Source organism: Pomacea canaliculata, linkage group LG12 (genome assembly GCF_003073045.1).
Source record: "Pomacea canaliculata isolate SZHN2017 linkage group LG12, ASM307304v1, whole genome shotgun sequence".
Taxonomy (NCBI): Eukaryota; Metazoa; Mollusca; class Gastropoda; order Architaenioglossa; family Ampullariidae; genus Pomacea; species Pomacea canaliculata.
The window spans coordinates 2,582,125-2,600,483 of record NC_037601.1 but is presented as its reverse complement, the minus strand read 5'-3'; the positions used below and the strand labels follow the sequence as shown (position 1 = coordinate 2,600,483).

The 18,359-nt window shown below is 39.7% G+C and overlaps 1 protein-coding gene across 1 annotated transcript in view; it reads right to left on the bottom strand.

Moving 5' to 3' along the window:
- The window catches only part of LOC112553373 (Wilms tumor protein 1-interacting protein homolog), a 35,636-nt gene that overhangs the window by 8,487 nt on the left and 8,790 nt on the right, over positions 1 to 18,359 (bottom strand). Inside the window, 6 exon segments of the mRNA XM_025220543.1 lie at positions 1,940 to 2,008; positions 3,164 to 3,215; positions 3,537 to 3,667; positions 4,181 to 4,243; positions 6,248 to 6,315; positions 13,327 to 13,428. Coding sequence (XP_025076328.1) covers positions 1,940 to 2,008; positions 3,164 to 3,215; positions 3,537 to 3,667; positions 4,181 to 4,243; positions 6,248 to 6,315; positions 13,327 to 13,428 — 485 coding nt within the window.

Below are 18,359 nucleotides of genomic sequence, written 5' to 3'. Positions count from 1 at the left end.
TAGTTTTCCTAAGACCAACTAACTAAAAACTATTTTTAATTTAAAAAAAAAACTACAATTATTGCAACAACTGAGAAATATTTAAAATTATTACTTTCCTCAGCACTACAATTCCACTTTTAACATAAGAATTAAAGGGAAAAAAATTCAAGGACAAATAAACCAAACAAAAAAAAAAATCAAAATAATCCCCTAAAGCCCTACAACTATTTCCATAAAAAATAAATATAACGGAGTACAACAGAATCTCATGCAAAAAGTCAGTGCAACTTTCATGTCCCAGAATACAAGGAATCTTTGATAAACTGGAAAATAATTGGGAGGTTTGGTGACAGGGAGATGAAGGCAGTTGAGTAACAGGTTAGAGACAGTGGGATCATGATGTCGCCATCCACAAATCAAATAAAAAAGCTTTGACACCTAAGTTGAACTGCTAGAATCAAGTGCGTCAACAGAAAAAAATTTGGAACCAAGGCAGCCTGAGTAAACTTAATGTGGAACTAAAACAGATCAGCTTTGTAAAGAACGTGCAGCACATCATCTGAACTGAAGCAAACCAAGCTTTCAAAAAACCTGCTTCTGATACACCACCTCCTGATGCTATAGGGAAATAAAAAAAAAAGAAAAAGAAATAAAGCCCAAAAGTCTTTTGAATAAATGCTCATGAATAACAAAAATGCTGCATCTGCAACTTAAAAAGACTGGACACAGTCATCTGTGCCTAAAACATTGTTAATATAACCCATGCTTTTAAAACCAGAACTTAAAACAGGACTACAGCAGCAAAGCAATGTCTGCTATCTGCTACTGTTTTACTGGTGCAGGCATGACATGCAATAGCATCAGTTATTGTAACGCAAGGGCTGGTGGGTACAAATCAAATCAAACATCTGAGGTCTTACGTTCAGCATTTTCCTAAGATCTGTAGAGCCACAATGAAAACAAAACACTGTGTTTAACACATTACAGCCACAAAAGCACACATTAATACATCAAAAAGTAAGTACATACATAATTATTAACACTTTCTATGCTAAGTATGAGCACATTATATTCCAATACTTCCCTTAAGAAAAGAAGCTGAACACTTCAATTTTCCACCACAAAAAAAAAAAAAAAAAAAATATATGAACCTTCCCCTCCTCCCTTTATCTTGACTGTATTTCCCTTTGCTCTTGCAAAATGCCTGATATAATCTACCTGGTGAAAGGAAGTATAAAGCGATTCATCTGTTTTTTTTCAAAACACTTCCATTTATGCCTGAGGAAGATGGATGGTCGCAACGATAACGTGACTAAAGCCATGACAAAAGTTGAGCACACTGTAAAGCATGCAGACAAATGAATGAAGGCCACAACATGAAAGACATTGACTGAACGCATGCTGCTCCAGACACGCTTTGTTTATATAATTTTAAAATAATAAATTTTAAACAAACTGTTTTGGGAAATTTATTGCTGTTACATATACTATGTAAGCTGGAGATAAAATATCTCTTATAGTCTTGTATTAGTTCTAATGACTCTTTTTACAGGGCCTGTCCTCTGTTCCAAACCTTTCATCTAACCCATATTTCTGGTAAATAATCTGCCAACTTACCATATTTGAAATAATGATGTTCCAATTTTTCAAAGTATCTTAAATCTATTTTAAAAAAAACTAGCCAGCTAACGATCGTGTCTGGCACAGATTTCTTCTTGCTGTAAACTTGAGAGGTGACCGTGAGTTGTGGGGCCTGTCAAAGATACAAGCATGATGCCAAAACAAATCTACGAACTAAATGAAAGGTTTGTGAGTGAACCACCAACATGCACTGTCACAGTTTTAGGTACTTATATGATATGGACTCATCTACTGCTAGAAGCCGACTTGCGATTACACGACCAGATGACAACATGACAGACAAGATCAGATGGCCCATCTCTATGAACATGCATACCTCACAATGGTAACAGTCCACATGATAGTCTTTGTCCATTGAAACCACTCGCACAGTCTCCTCTGTACCCTGCAAAGAGCACAAAATGTCTCCTATAAACATGCACTTCTCAAAATGCAGGCACTCACAGCAAGCCGTTGTATTCAATTAAAAGACTTCACATTTCAAGAAAAGTGATGATGAGCAGGAGAGACTATTCAAATGACCATGTCTTGAAAATCCATCCATCGTTAAATTGTTGAGTCCTAGATGTTCTAGTTATTAATACCTTAGCAATCTGCTGTCTTCTGTTTGATTTCATTAAAAACTTCCTCAAAAAAGTATTCAGTACAATAATCTAATTTATTCTGAAACAAACTGAACTACTTTTCAGGACTGTCCACAACTTAATGTAAACAGCAATTTCACAAAACACAAGTAACAGATCCCTTCCCTTGATTTAATAAGTAGTTTTAATGAAATATGTATGATCAGCTTATTTACATTATCTAATTTAAATTTAAAGCAGACTGTATCTTCCACTGTTCAGTCAAATGTAAGCTACGTCATCATCCTTGACTAGTCCCAGCTATTAGCAGGCCTGCCTGTACTGGTCAGCAGAGGGACCTGGTTAGATGCAAAAGTGTGGGGGTTGTGAAGAGTTTATCATGTGATGTTTTCCAAGATGTTGACAAATGCTCACTGTTGTCGTAAAGAAGTTGGTTGTTGAGTAGAACTGTCCTCACTGACCTCTTGTACAGGTGCTTCAATGATTTCAATGAGTCTCTCTTTGACGCTGAATTTTTGCACCACATGCCATGGCTTCTCGCACCAGACTCTGCCAAATGCCTTTTTAAAGTCAATAAAAGTGAAGTTGAGATCCTGCTAGAGTTCTGGATGCTTTTCTGTCAGAATGCAACCGTTGAAGATTTGCTGAACTGTTCTGCTAACAGCTCCTCGGCAGTTGTGTTGAGGCAATCCTCAGATTGCTTTAGCATTATTTCACTTGTGTGGCTGATTAGGCTTATGGGTTTTGGAGTTTTAGCACTGTTTGCTGCTTCCTTTGATGTGAGGAAAGCAGTGTGACATGTGACTGCATCTATTCATGGAGCTGCTATTTCCTTTCCCAATTTATTTGACACAGAGCTACGAAAGGTGTTGTAAGAATATTAAAACTGTCTTTTCTAGTTTCTATTTAAAGAGTGTTTAATGAGTTCACACCTGTGATAATGCTGTCTTACTTACATCAACAGGTGTAATTGCTTGACCACAGGCTGCGCATTTAGGTGCATAAACCCTGCCAGAAGAAAATTTACCATTATAACAATTAAGTAAACACATGGATAAAACACTACTATTGTTTGAACCTTTAATTTTTTTTCAGCAAATGAAAATATTATCCCATCCTTCAAAAACCTTAATTTGAGTTTATGACATCCTTTGATTAAATCCCATACCTTTCAGCTAACACAAATGTAAATACAGAAGAAGATAAATTTCTTTTTAAAAAATCTGATTTTAATCAAATTTTTCCTAGAAATATGAAATATTACTGTTATTTTAGAAGTTTTTTATTCAAGTGTTAGGCTTTCTCTCCAAGAATCATTTTGACACGAACCTGTGATAGTCTGAAACACAGTAGATTTTGTTGTCAACATCAATCGTAAATGGCACTCCATCCAGACACTCATTGCAAATACAGCAGCGAAAACAGCCAGGGTGGTAAGACTTGCCCATGGCCTGAAGAATCTGTTTTATTTGGAAATAAGATCCCCCAAAAAACCTGGTAAAGCAATGTGGTTGAAACGTGGGATCCTTTACAACAAAGTCAACATGAAATAATTAAAACATTTTCCACTGATTGCTGAATGTACCAAGAGAAGTACATTAACTATTTACTGAAACAAGTTTCAAACACTATGTTCTCCCAATCTCACCTTCCTCTTTCTCTTGAGCACACTAATCCACACAGCTTTACGCACCAAACATCTTCATTTACTTCAGTAACATGTGAGTGCATTTCCTTAAGTGAACACATGTAGATGCACATTCTATTATTGTTATACTCTGATGATGCTGATGACAATGGTGTTTGTAAAATGCTATTATGACAGCGACAAAGATATCGCTGTTGCTGCCATTGCAAAAATGATTTTATCTTGAATCCCCTGACAACTATAAAAGAAATCAATCTGAAAGCAGTCACGGTTAACTCTAGTTTAACAGGCTTCCTCACTTTCGAAAAAGTAAAAGCAGACTAACCATTTCCATGATCAGATGCCCACACATGACACATTTTTCTGCTGTCTGCTGGAACCCAGAATACTGCAAAAGAAGAAAAATTTTCTGAATAGTTCATTCAAATGACATTTCTTCATCTTTTATTCACTACTTACTGGAGTTTAAAATCTCATCCTTCTACTTATGCCCCCACCCCACCCCCAACAACTTAAGCCCCTAGTTTCCCATGGTGCCATGGTTGTTTGTCATCTTGATGGCAGATTATTTCTCCAAGAACCTGTCTGTAAAGAAGTACAAAGCCAAAAAGATTAAAATTTGAAAAAGAGAGTTTCCCAGAATTATTTGGCTTCTGCCATCCTTTGCCTGTCTCTGTGCCAAGTCCTTTTTTTTTTGAATGTCTGTGTAGACTTCAATGAGATTATACCCCTTATTTTTGGTAGGTATCAGTTTGTGTGCAGCAATGTACATTTATTCTACAAACAGAAGGCATTCTCTGATGTGTGGTATCATAATGAACAATATTGTTTTAGTCTAATCTGTTCCTCTAGACCTGACAAGCAATGTCTTTGCAACAATTCATCCATTATGCAAAACGATTGTGATACTGCTTGCTGCATTAAAAAATACTCAAACAAAGACCATCTTTGAATTGTGGCCACCTGTGCCATGGCATTACTTAACCAAATGAGCAAGAAACTAAATGCTACTCTTGAAACCATTCTTAGTGGGTGTCTAAGATGTTCCTGCCAAAGTGCTTAGGTGCTCTGGGTTGTATGAACAATCAAGACATGCTGGTCAATGAGAGCTGGCCTCCTGTGAACTAGCATTTCACACAGGATGTTATATGTTAAAATTACATCTCAGCTGTGGTTAAACAATGTGCTGCCCAAAGTTGCATATTTATTTTTACAGATTTTATTTTAAACTTATAACTTCAATTTAGAAGATTAAGAACAAAGAATAGAAATAGAAATAACAAATGGCAAAGAGATTTACGAATCTGACAAACTTGAAAACTTTCAAGGTGATCTCTTGCAATCAAAGATTAGAATTATAACTCTTACTTGCACCAGCCATTTACAGCCAGATTTATCTGCCATTACTGCCAATGGCAAAACATTTCTATAATCACAGCGGAGAAGACTACATATAATACATTTTGGGTTATTTATGACACTGGCAAAGTAAATTTTACACCATTTTGTGAGGGGGGAGGGTGGTGCAAAACTAAGTGTTGAAATTAGCAGTAAGCCAAATGCAACATGTTTTGCAATATGATGCCACATACTACTTTTCACAACATGATCTTCACACACTGGAAGGAAAACCAAGTTTAAGGAATAACAGCATTCTGAAAAGATTTTCTGTCAAATTTTTAAGCCCCTTCATTGTATCTCAACAACTCTGCTATCAAGGTTAAAAGCATCTTGACACTTATCTCTCAACAAAGCCACCAGAGGATCCCCTAACACTTCATGTCAGATAAAGGTGTCCCTCTGACTGACACCTCATATTCCGAATGCCTTTCCTAATGCTGCCTTAAAGTGTTTACCTGACTTCAAACTCATTTTGCCACTGGAAAGTCAATCCTGCCCATTTAAGATAAATTACTTTCTATTTTTCACATATAGTACAGTATGCCCCTATAACTACCAGGATTCCATTTGTAATTTTGAACTATTTGAACTACAACATCATTTGCCTAGATTGTGGATGTGTCTAGGTCTTTCCATGGAAGAAAACAAACATTTCAGTGAGGTATAAAGCAGAGGGAAACTAGCAAAGGGGAGAGAATTGCACTACTACCCTTTGACAAGGGTGATGGATCCCCCTCCTCTTTTTTTCTCATTTCCTCTGCATCGAAGTTCCCTCTTTTCCCATCTTGAAAATCGTCAAGAGCATTAATCTGATCATGAGATGCGTAGGTCAGACACCCAAACCCCTATAATAAGTGGAACTGACACTGACACAATCCTCAATTATTCAAGCTATGTATTACACTCCGAGTTGTCCTGGTATTTTTAAAAAGTAAGATATACTACACAAATGTAATCCAAACTATGCAAACAATACAGTACTAAGCCTTACCAGGTAATCTTCTTCGCAGTAAACTTTCCCATGTACATTGTAAAAAGCCTTGCCCCGCAAGGTCCGACCTGCAACACAACACAAAAAAAGGGCATAAATATAACTCGTTTGAGAAGCACTATCTCGGAATATTTACATCATAGACATTTTTCCCTGGTCACCAGATCAGGGACTACTCACTGCTGTGCCTTCTATTTACTGACATTTGATGTAATGCACATGATCCCCCTCCCCCTCGTACCTTGACCAATTACTTTTTTGAGTATAAACTGAACTATTCACCAAATATTCGTCAAATGATAAACTGTAAACAAGATAATTTTAAACAAACATTAACATCCCTGTCAAAGGTGGATGTGAAGGGAAATAAACACAGCTACAAAAGAACAGTGAATAGACAAGAAACACAAATAAACAAACACTCTTTAACCTGCTACAGTTGTGGAGCTCTTCTAAATATAAGAAATTCAAGAAGCAATCAACCCTGTGGCAATTGTTTATGTCATGACATCAATTTCATTTACTTCTGAAGCTGCTGTTTAGCTAATTTATGACCTTCATCTCTTGAAACATTTTCATTAAAAAGCTTTTTAAAGACTGAACAACACATTGAGCACACAGTTGAGCACTAAAATGCCTTGTAGACATTCCCCATGAAATGTCACTTCCTAACCTATATCTGCACTGCATTTTCCCCCTCTTATTCCCCACTTTTACGGATAACATTTAGATTAATTCAACAGAATCGATTGCAAAAATGATAATTTTTAACAAACAGCATGAATATGCACATTTTGCACCCTGGAAAAATTCTTCCAGAACTTGACTCTATCATTCTTTGCTTCAGAGCAGCAAGAAACAAGAGGTATATAAAGAGTTACTACAAAGACTGAACGAAAGAAAGAAAAAGAAAGGATATGATTGACTCCATCAGTTTGGTTTTATATTGGTCAACTTTATTTCAGTATAATGTCATCCACTTTGGACTGTCGTGTTGTCAAAGAAAAACACAAAAATATGGGGAGGCTTTTACTGAATGTTAAGTTGAAACATCCACCTATTTATGTGTAAATTATGCAATTACGTGTAAAGCTACGTTCTGTTTCCCCATTCTTCTCTCATGGCATTATTTTAGCTTTTTTTTTTTTTTAAATCTGCCTCCTGTCTCATTTGTGAAGCCTGTCGGCTGTCAACCACGACAATTACTTCGAAGCACCTGCGGGTCCTTGCCACCTGCACCGGTCCTGAACACGGGGAGAGTGGTTCTTCTCCACCAGCTCCCCACCCACAGGATCGATCCTAGGTTGGAGGACTACTAGAGTATTTACTGCAGGCCTTGTTCGAAGATCAGGACTTTGGGGACTTACTGACCATGTGTTATTGTGTAATCAAATGTATGCATGACTGTCAATAGAAGCATTTGCCGGACATTTATTTCGCCATGTGCGTCCCGCTCTCATGGTCACCAAGTGTTGGTCACACCATGAACTAAATATTCTCTACACATCCTTGGTTACACTACGGACACCTCAGCCAAATATTACTGAGCAATATAAAAAGCAGTGGTGGTGGAAAGGGATAAAAACTAGACCACTTTCTGGCTCCAGGTATCGCTGATAGTCCGCTATATTTACCATCCCACCCTCTCTCCTACCCTGCCCCTTTTCCGCTTTACTTTTGGTAGTTTCATTAATTACGCCGAGAATTCAACGCGTGACTGATTAGACTCGCCAAACCCACGGCCTCCAAAGGGAGACGGGGAGGAGGGTTGTGAGGGAAGGATGGTGGAAGGTAAAGCTTCATTAGCGGCCGGGCTCAAGTCTCCCAAAGGGCGCTGTAAGGGCTACTGCATGTCTGGTGTCAACGTGTCAATGTGACAAGGGGGCGAGCTGTGCCTCCCAACAAAACGTGGCTAAGACGTGGAATGCGGAGGTCTCTGGGAGGGGCTGTGGGTTACAAAGGAGCACCGGGGTCGAGGCTTCAACAGGACAAAGGGTCCGACATCCACCCCTCCACGGTCCTTGTTCGTCGCCGCAGTCCCGCGCGCCAACAGCCACACAAGGCTTTGACCCGCGAAATCCTTGCCAGTACATTAACACCATGCTGCCATGTAGCTCTCCCTCCCTGCTTCACCGTCTGTCCCCCTCCTCCACACACACACTCCCATCCTCCCCCTTCTGGTTGCTTCACCGTGACGGACTTTGATCCCTTGGGACAAAGATTTATGGCTGATCTAATGAGTGCCCACGGTTTCCGTCTCTTGACTGACTTTGGTGATGTGGAAGGTGATAAAATGGGGGAACAGCTATCACCAGACCTGTTACACGACTTTGATCTTTCTGCAGGAGGTTCTGTCTAGGCTAAACGTTTGTGACTTTACTACTACTACTACTTTTTTGACAGCACTCTCAATGCTTCACTTCAAAGCAGCCCATCCCCCTTGTCAATGTACTGTTTTCACTTTGTAACTGAAAATTTAATTCCAAATTCTTTACTGATTATTTGCCTCTGCTTTGAAATAAATATTTATTCCATGGAGTCTGCACATGCGAAATACTGACACCAGTATATTTTGTACATTGTGAGGTGAGAGACCCAACCACCACTGGACTATGAAGCCACCACTCGACCTGCACTGACTCACCGATGTTCATTTTATCCTTTCACCATCAGTGGCATATTAAGGAGCAAGCATAATTAATATACTGAAAAAGTTCAACTATAGACAACTATCATAAACGATAGAATATAGATTCGTGTGCAAGAATAATGAAATGGAGAGAAAATCTTGAAATCTCTGTTAACAAATACCGTCTTCGGTCAAGATTTCTTTGTGTTTTTTCCTCTTAAAAATTTGGTGCTTGAGCCACAACTAGGAATAACTTTGGGGAAATCCGTTCTGCTGCAAAGTACGAGTAGAGGTGGGCGGCTGGCGAGAAATTAATGTATAGGTGGTGGTGGAGCACCTCCTATTCCAGCTTCGTACAAGTAGAAAGCTCGGGTCGGTAATTATTCATCCAGGTGCTTCGTGACGCCATTCTGTACAGGAGCAAACTATAAACAACAGCTGTCTTTTGTACAGGTGCAAAACTATAACATAAACAGCCGTCTTATGCAAACATAAATCTCTCCGTGAAGCTGTCTCGCACTTTCACTGCCACGAGATTAAAATAAAAGATTGATAAATGAAATATCACAACTTCGATAATGCCACGACCAATGGCAGTCCCAGCTTTGTTAAAGGTTTAGAAGGGTGTAACATTTCCTAATAGCTAAGTGAAGACTTCAAACATCACCAGGAAAAGGTAAAATAATGTTTTGATTTCTCACCAGTCTCCATGAATATGTCTACATGGTTCCTGTTCTATATCTAAAGCTTGGACAAACCAATCACATCCGTGGATATTCTTGATATCATTTTTTAATTTTTTTAAACTTCTGTGTATGGGTCTGTAGGGCTACAACCCCAGATGGCAGTATATGTGTGTACGTTGTGGGGGAGGGGACCATTTCCGGAAATACTATCTTGCACCAGGCTTCACATCAAGCCATTTTGCACTCCAGTAGGCCTTTAAGTACAGCAGTCCCTGATGCACGCCGCGTTAGGGTCCATGCTACAGTTCGCGCAACACTTCCACCACCACCCTACCTTTCTCCACATCCGTGTCGGTAGTCAGTTTTCCCATCTGTCTGACTCCGGCGTAAAGGAGGAGGTGGGTGTATGGGGAGGGAGAAAGATAAGGATCGGGGGAAACCAACTTCTAGCTCAACGCTAACATTGCCTAAGACCAGGAGGGAGGGTACAATGATCAGCTCATGCTGCTGGTAGCCCTTGTGCGGCTTAGCCCTACAGACACTACTATACACAGAGGTTTAAAAAAATTGACATCAAGAATATACACGGATATGACTGGCTTTGTCCGAGTTTCAGATGAAGAGCTGGAGCCATGTATCGATATATACATGGACACTATTCCCTCCTCTCCCCACCACACCCGCCACAAAAAACCTTTCCCATGCTATAGATATCTTAAGATGATTAACGAGGGCGACATCAGTAACAGTTAAAAGCCGTGTTTAGAATTGTTATGGTTGACTCGTCACCAGTGGTGTCAAAATCTCCCGAGACCAAAGACATTCCCTCCCACCCCGCTAAAAAATCTATAGGGTGACAACGCTATGCATGACATCTCTTGCTTTTGAAACGGGCACATAGCCCAGCTTCCGTACCCCTGCTGCCATAGCTCCTCGACCTCTGACCTCGCGGAAACGAAATCTTTGACTCTCCGTGTAAAGAGCTCTCTCGCTCTCTCTCTCTGCCAGTGCCAGCTTCATTCGCCGGAACTACCTCACACTGGGCTGGCGCAGCCAACTGAGCCTTTCAAGAGTGCTTCACACCAAAGCCTCCATTGACACCCTGATAACATTTTTGTCCCTCCCACTGTCAGCACCACCTGTCTCTCGCCCACAACCTATTCACAGAAGGCAATCACTTATTAAAATAACATCTCTACCCCATCGCACAATGGGTAGTAAGTTTAAATCCTGGCGGAGGCTCTACAAGTGTCAACAGGGATTGTTGGGATACAACACGGTATGCCTGGGAAACCTTCTGGGCTACTGTGCAGTTTGGGTACTGATTAACCTGAGGAGTTTCATAACATAAACTCAAGGTGAGTCATTTTGTGCCCTCCAGGAGATGCTGTGATATGGAGAGTTTTGTTTGCCGGAGGATTTTCCTGCACTGCCTTCTAAATGCTGGGTCACAGGCCACAATGAACAGGTAATCAAACTCCACAACACTGGCTAGGGAATATGTGTGGCAAACAAGTCACTGCATGGCCAAGGGACCTGATTTGTTTGATTCTTGCAAATGGTGACAAATGTAGTTTTACAGAAATATACTCCTAGAAAAATAATCTTCTGTCAACAGCTGCTGCAATATTTTCCCAAATAACACGTTTATTTTGCTATGACATGTTTTATTTTTATTTTTTTTAGTAGCATATCCTCTATTGTATGTTAAGGCAGGTATGCCCACAGCTATCTTGCAAAGAAATTCTCAATTTTTTCTTGTTACACATGTACACACACACATTCTATAAACATGCACAGTAAACATTACAACAAGTCATAAAAACATTAACTGTTTCTCGGTTATATGTTTATATGTCAACTTGCTGGGATGTGTTCACATCTGGTATCACATCTGGGGGTGGGGGTGTCATCAGAAGGGTTTGTTCAAAATAACAAGCTAATATTGGAAAAAAAAATTTGTGGCCAGTAATGTTCCTGCAATAAGGGAAATATTTAGTGTGACTCAGTTAAGCAAGTGCAACTGACTGGTCTTGAAGTGATGATGATACCTGAAAACTGCATGTACTTCAGTTGTTTTCAAATTTCTGTACTTAACAGATCCCTCGACCAATTAAACTTTTAAAAAGTGTGATTCATTTCCATTGACGTCAGTATAATTTCACCTGCACAGAGCTTCAATGAGCTTAGGAAGGAAGACATGGAATGCTAAAACTCTCTAGGGCCTTAGTCAGCTCCCAGGCAGGAAGTAGGGGAAGTAACTGTCTACTCTCTGGTCAAGTACATCAAGAGGGCAGGAATTCTATGCATGTCCGATCCATCTGACCTTTGCACCCTTTCCACAGGCCCTTTTGGGAACAATCTGGTACAATAAGGCCCTTTTCAAAACAATCTGGTACAAGGGTTATTTCCACTCAAATGCTTCTCCATCAGTTCAATAAACATATATACTATGCAGAACACTTGCCAATTGTTCATCTGCCACACACAATCACACCCTCACACATCACTGTCACATGCTATTATACCACTTTGTGTGTATTAACTTCTTTGTGCTGTAAATGGTATATAAATTCCACAATAAAACATAGCACTACTACATATACTACTTTTTCAAGGCAAGAACCACCAGAAGACACCAACTTGCTTTCTTCAAAATGCTAGGTTTTTCACTAAAACAGATTTTGTTGCATCATGTAGCAGGAACTGTACTGCAAAGTTCTGAAATCACTAGGTAGGAATGGTAGGGTAAAACTTGGCATTAATCTACCTCCATTTGTTCTAGGCACTCCTTTCTCACTTTGCATCTGACTTCTTACAAATTTATTTGGCAGTTAATCTACCCTCCATCTTTTCTAGTCACTCCTTTCTCACATTGCATCTGTCTGTTGACACAAAATCTACAAAGCCTTTTACTGTAACTCTTTTTAGTGTAAATTTCTCTTTAAAGGAAATTTTAAAAAATCAAAGCCTTGACATTGAAAGGAAGTTTTTTTTCAATTACACAATATTTAAAGGTTATCAAGACTACTGGGGCAACCAATAAAGACAGCACCCACAGACTAATGAAAATGGCACATTGACAGAAGAAAGGAAGCATGCTGTGTCAAGCATAAACACAGTACATGTAAGCTGTGGCACAAACACAAAAAACTGTGTCAAGGACAAGCACAAATATGATACACGCATGTTGACTAACCTACCACCTTCTCAGATTGTCATTAAATTCAAAATGAAGCTTGGCCAAAATGTAATATCCATTCACATTAAGCTAACAAAATTTCATGAAAATCAAATATGAACTTTCATTGTGACCTAACAGATTTTTTTTTGTTTAGACTGTTTAATTTTGCAATAATATTCACATGTGGTCAGAAGACCTAACTGAAAGTTAATGACTTAATGTTTTAACTAGTTTAAAGTTCTGTGGCTAAACTTATCTGAAAATGGCAGTATAGATTTAAATTTTTAATTTAATGTGAAGATTTACATTTTATTAAGCTATATGTTGGTTTTTCTGGGCATGCATGAAATCTTAAGGATACTGCTTGTAAGCAGCCAATGGTGGCTTAGCTTAGTATAGAAGGCTTAACAGATTGAGCCAAGAAGAATGAAAATGTGGCTAACAACTCATGATGATGTTATCTACCTGCAATGCTGTCAGGCAATATCTTTTCAGAAATGCTCACAATGGTTACATCGGTGCATGAAAGACTTTTACACATCAATGTAGGAGTTTTACCTATACATGAAAGGTAACTTACCACACGAGCAGCATGTGAAACACCTGGTATGGTACAGGTTGCCCATGGCTTGGCATGCTTCACTTGCCCCAGTCACTTTTTCTCCACAAGTGTAGCACTGGCCTGTAAACAAAAAACAACAGAGTTGTCATTAGCGAGATAGGCACAGCTCTCACAAAAGCCCAACCCAGAGAAAACAAAACTCTGCAATGACTGAAAAGGGTTAAGGGATGACTTTACAAACCATTTACTTGACTAAATTAGTGGAATCAGTTTATAATCTATAACTTAAAAAAATTAATGGAGTGAGCTGAACTGCAAAAAAAAAAAAAAAAAAAAAAATGGTGTGGGGAGGGGTTTTGTGCAATTTTTGGAGCATTTTATCACTCTTCCTATTTACACTGTAAATTCCTGTGGACAGCTTTCCAACTTAAAACTTGATTTAATAAAAATAAAAACCCACTACACAAAAGCATGAAAAAGACCCCCTTAATATTTGTACACAGAGTTTACAATATAGGTACATGAATACAGGGTGTATCGATATTGATCAACACCACACTTCTTGTTTTGTGTTGCTTTTTTTTCTGCTGCCATCGGCAATCTGCAACTGCTTTTCTTCGACCGACTGGAGTCTGGTGGGAATAAAAGAAACCCAACAGGGAAGCGAGCGCAGATCGTTCTGATTATGAAGGTGGGGATCCCTGCTTTGTGTCTTGCCTTTCTTATTCCCACGTCCTGCAGGTTGTAGTAACAACTGCCCTTTAACCTTTACTCCCACTCCTAGTTTTCAGTCGTGCCACCATTCCTGTCAGGCTAACGCTTTCACGCACATACCTCGACCTCATCTTTTTTTGTTTGTTTGGGTTTGTTTGTTTTTTTTTTTTTTACACTCAACCCTCTTACTGTCCTGAAGGGGGTGTCCTAACAGGACACACTGCTATAGTGTCACATTTCTCCGTACCTGCCTGAACAGTGGCGCCTAATGGTCGAGGCATAAACATTTGTCAAAGTCACATGTTCAGCAGCACAATCCTGATTATGATGCGACCGAACAAAGGGTAAATCAGATGTCAGAAACAAGACTCCCCCGCCCCCCTCTTTTGTATATCACACGCCGCTCCCACCTTCTCGGACCCTCCGAGGTCCGGTGGCCAAAATAATGCAGTACCAATAATGCAAACATGCCACAGATTCCACTGAGCTACCATGAACAACCACAGGTGCGACAGATGACAAACGAGGTCTTTTGATCAAGAACCCTAGAAAGTGTTACAATGCCACCATGAGAACAAGATAATCGACAGCAATAATAATAACAGCGTTTCTATCGACAATCTTGACATCGTGCAAGATTCTGCATTAGTACATCTTGTGTTAAAGGTCTTCACCGGACACTTTCAAATACAAGTAAATATATATATATAGCAACTTCACTGAGTTATGTGTAAGGCTGAGATCTTTCAAGATGAACACGAACTTGAACAATCTCAGACTGGGAGCTTACGAAATCTCTTCTTAACATCATTTAATTGTTATTTAATCTTATTTCCGTGTACGTGATATAGGTTCCCTAATTCAGTAGCACCCTGACATGGGGGAGACTAAACAGGTTAACCCCTCAAAGGGGGGAGGAGCCTGAGCTACTGCGACGTTTCACAACGGTCGCTTCTGTTTTGAAACAAGCACACAGGGTGTTAATAACAAGGCCTTTCACCAGCGCTAATAGTTGTGTCTAGTGAGAGATAAGCAGAAACGAACAACGCATGCAAACCTCCACAGTTTTTACTAATTTTTTTTTCTTTGGCATCGGCAGGCCCAGCTCACCTATACTATCAGCGCGGCACGCAGAGTTGTTACGCGGAATTGTTGGGCTGGGAGTGACATCTGTTCACATTTTCTGCCACACTGTTGTCTCATACCTGCGCTTCCTGACCACCACCTTCCCTCAGTTCACTTTCCCTCCCCTCTCATGCCTTGATCGCTTCCTCAACATTTCTCTCCCCCTCTCCTACACAACCCCACCCTACCCCAACTTTCTCTCCTCCGCCCTTGCTGTAGCGACACTCGCTGGAATGCAGCCCTCGTTATTCAAAGACCGCTGATAATAATACCGGGCCCCTAGCAGCTGTTTCGGCTAAAGGTTCAAATGGTTAGGGGGACTTTGTGCGTGACCCGTCCCTTCATTTCCTCGACCTAAGGACCGACCCCAAGCTTGGGTAGTCACCTGGATGATGGCCATGCCGCAAGCGCCAACAAGGGCGGACCACTCTCGGCTGACCTGGTTATCTTCCTTGCCGTGGACAGCTTGCAGAGAATGCCGCAAGGCGGAGCCGCCAGTCGCACCCCTCCACCCCGAGGCACCCAAACCCTCCACCTCCCACTATCGTCCTTCCTCCGTCGAGCCGAGCAAAGTTTGGCGAACAATTGAAGCCCGTTGTCCTGCATCTACTGCCTGCCATCGACTCAGGATGCCGAAACCCCAAACATGTCCCCTCCCCCCAAACCTCGTTATAAAGGCGGAAGGAGGGGGACATTTCGATCGCTCATGGGAGGACAGCTCCCCTCCCCCATTTACTCTGTTCTAGCGCCCGGCGTGACCATGGTTCAATGGTGACATGCACGAAGAGGTCATCACTGACATGCACAACCAGATCCATTACGATTACCAGTCACATACCATCGAAATACCAGCACCATACTCGTGGAAACCTTTCAAGCACACCTGGAAGACGATACCCCATCAAGTTCCGCATTCTCTGTGTCGATGCATGGTTGTCACTACCGTCCCCTGTTTGCTGTGGCTATCCACTGAATCAGATGCTTGTGGTGTTTAACTGAACTGTATGTAGCCACTGCCATTTTTGAAGTGGCATATTTTGATGCAAAAATTTTAGGTTTAAACCTATTTCAGCCTGAGGTCATTCATTTCTTTTTCATTTATTCCTGTAAATGTAAATCATGTCTGCCATATTTAGTAATGCAAGCTTCTTGACCATACCATAAGATATTCAGCAAATAGATAAGAACTGATCATGAAGCTAACCCTTAAAATACTGCAACTTCACATTACTACTTACATGAAAGAACTATCCACTTTATATGTCATTATGACAACACATTTTATCTTTAAAATATGCATCAATGGAGACTTATTTTGTCTATATTCATAAAGATATATCTGCAATAGTAATCAGTCTTGGAAGACTACTGGCAGTGGTTTTTACTCCTTCCACACAACTGGATACATGAGTGTTCTGACACTCATGAGTTGAAGACTAAACCATGGACATTTGTGACACTTCTAATTCTTGTCCCACTAGACTCTATAAGATACCATAAAAAAAGACAGGGAAAGAGAAACAGAAAGAAAAAAAAAAAACTAATATATTAACTTAAAAATATTCCTTTCTCTAAAATGTCCTGGTCTAGCAAACTGAGGTTAAAATAAAGCCAGTATGCACTCTATTTTTACATCCTGAAAAGCAACGAACCGAACAGTTGCTCCTGCAGTCATTATCTAGTGATGCATGTTTCCACAAGCTGACAACTGGTGAGATGTCAAACCAAGCTCTACAAACAAACCGTGTGTGAAAGGAGTCTGAATGCTGTCTGTGATGTAGCTTGTGATGAAGCCTACAGTGTAGTGAAGTCAGGCAGGCCTGTAGTCTAGGCATACATGCTGCTGTACAAGCAAAGTAATCTTTGATGTTGTGGTTGGCTGGTGCAAAAGATGTCTACAGCTTCAAACAAGTATGCAACATGCATTTAGATGACTTACAGGTGCCTTCTCTTCAAAAACTAAATTCCCTTCCACAGATACATCAACAATCTCTCTTTATATATGTGTTTGTGTGTGAGAGCAAGAGAGAGAAATTAAATCACACATTTCCCAAAACCTCTATATTCAATGTACTTCACCTGTTTAAGTTCAAAAAGGTTCTCACTTCTTTAGAGTTTCCACTTCCACCCACTTTTTTATTACCCGCTATCCAATTTCACATGCACACATGAGTGAATGATACAATTCTTTCACTATTGAATTACCCACCGCTTTAGCACCATCCAACACTTGTACTGAAGTGTTGTTACTTGAAGACTTTATCCAGGTACTAACAAGAAAGGAAAAGAACACACTTCTATTGGCACTGTGCACAGGGTGTACTGAGATAGTGACCTTGGCTAGAGCACAGATCAACAGGATCAGTTTATAAGAGAAAAGAATAGCAACCATTCTACAAACAGTAATCCTCCCTTCACCTGTGATATAAATAGCTAACTTCTTTCCTTATTTAATGTGCTCAGAAATAAATTCTGTTTTATCTACTAAGATCAGGCTACATTTATTTTAACAGACATACCATCTAGTGAAAAGCAAAGTAAACGAAAAACTAATTTATCATTACTTTTATCAAACACTATGAGTTTCCCTTAAATTAATTAAAACTTTTCTTTGGCATTTTATGACATCCAGTTCTTATCACTGGAGGAATCTGAATTACATTTCAAAACAACTAGTTTGGTTAGTAATTTTTGGAAAGTTATCGAAACACAATTCTTCTAGTAAGAAATGATGATGAAAATGAACTGATAGGAAAGAATTAAGTTATAAATAATAGCAGGACCATGTGCTCACAACTATATTTTGATGCACTTCTTAAGTACCTGCTATTTCTTTTCTAACCCCACCACACCAAAAAAAAAAAAATCCAGCTTATTGCAAATAACATTCCACCTGTTAATAAATCCCTTCTTAAAGATGAGGAGTACATACAATTAGCCAAGAAGGTTATTAGCGAGACTAGAGAACAATATGCAGCTTTACCATATTGTCGTGAATCACTGGATTCCATATCTCCTTCTGATCTTCACCTCCAAATAAGTGATCAACTTTTTTTTGAAATGTTACTTTTACAGATTAGGGAGCCAGTATAGCTTATGCATCTGCCAAAAAGAAGAACAGATTACAAGAGAGAAGCTAAAACAACAAATAAGTAACATAGAAGAAAACATGACTGAAGACTCCACATTACAGCTTGTAGCACTGCAAAATG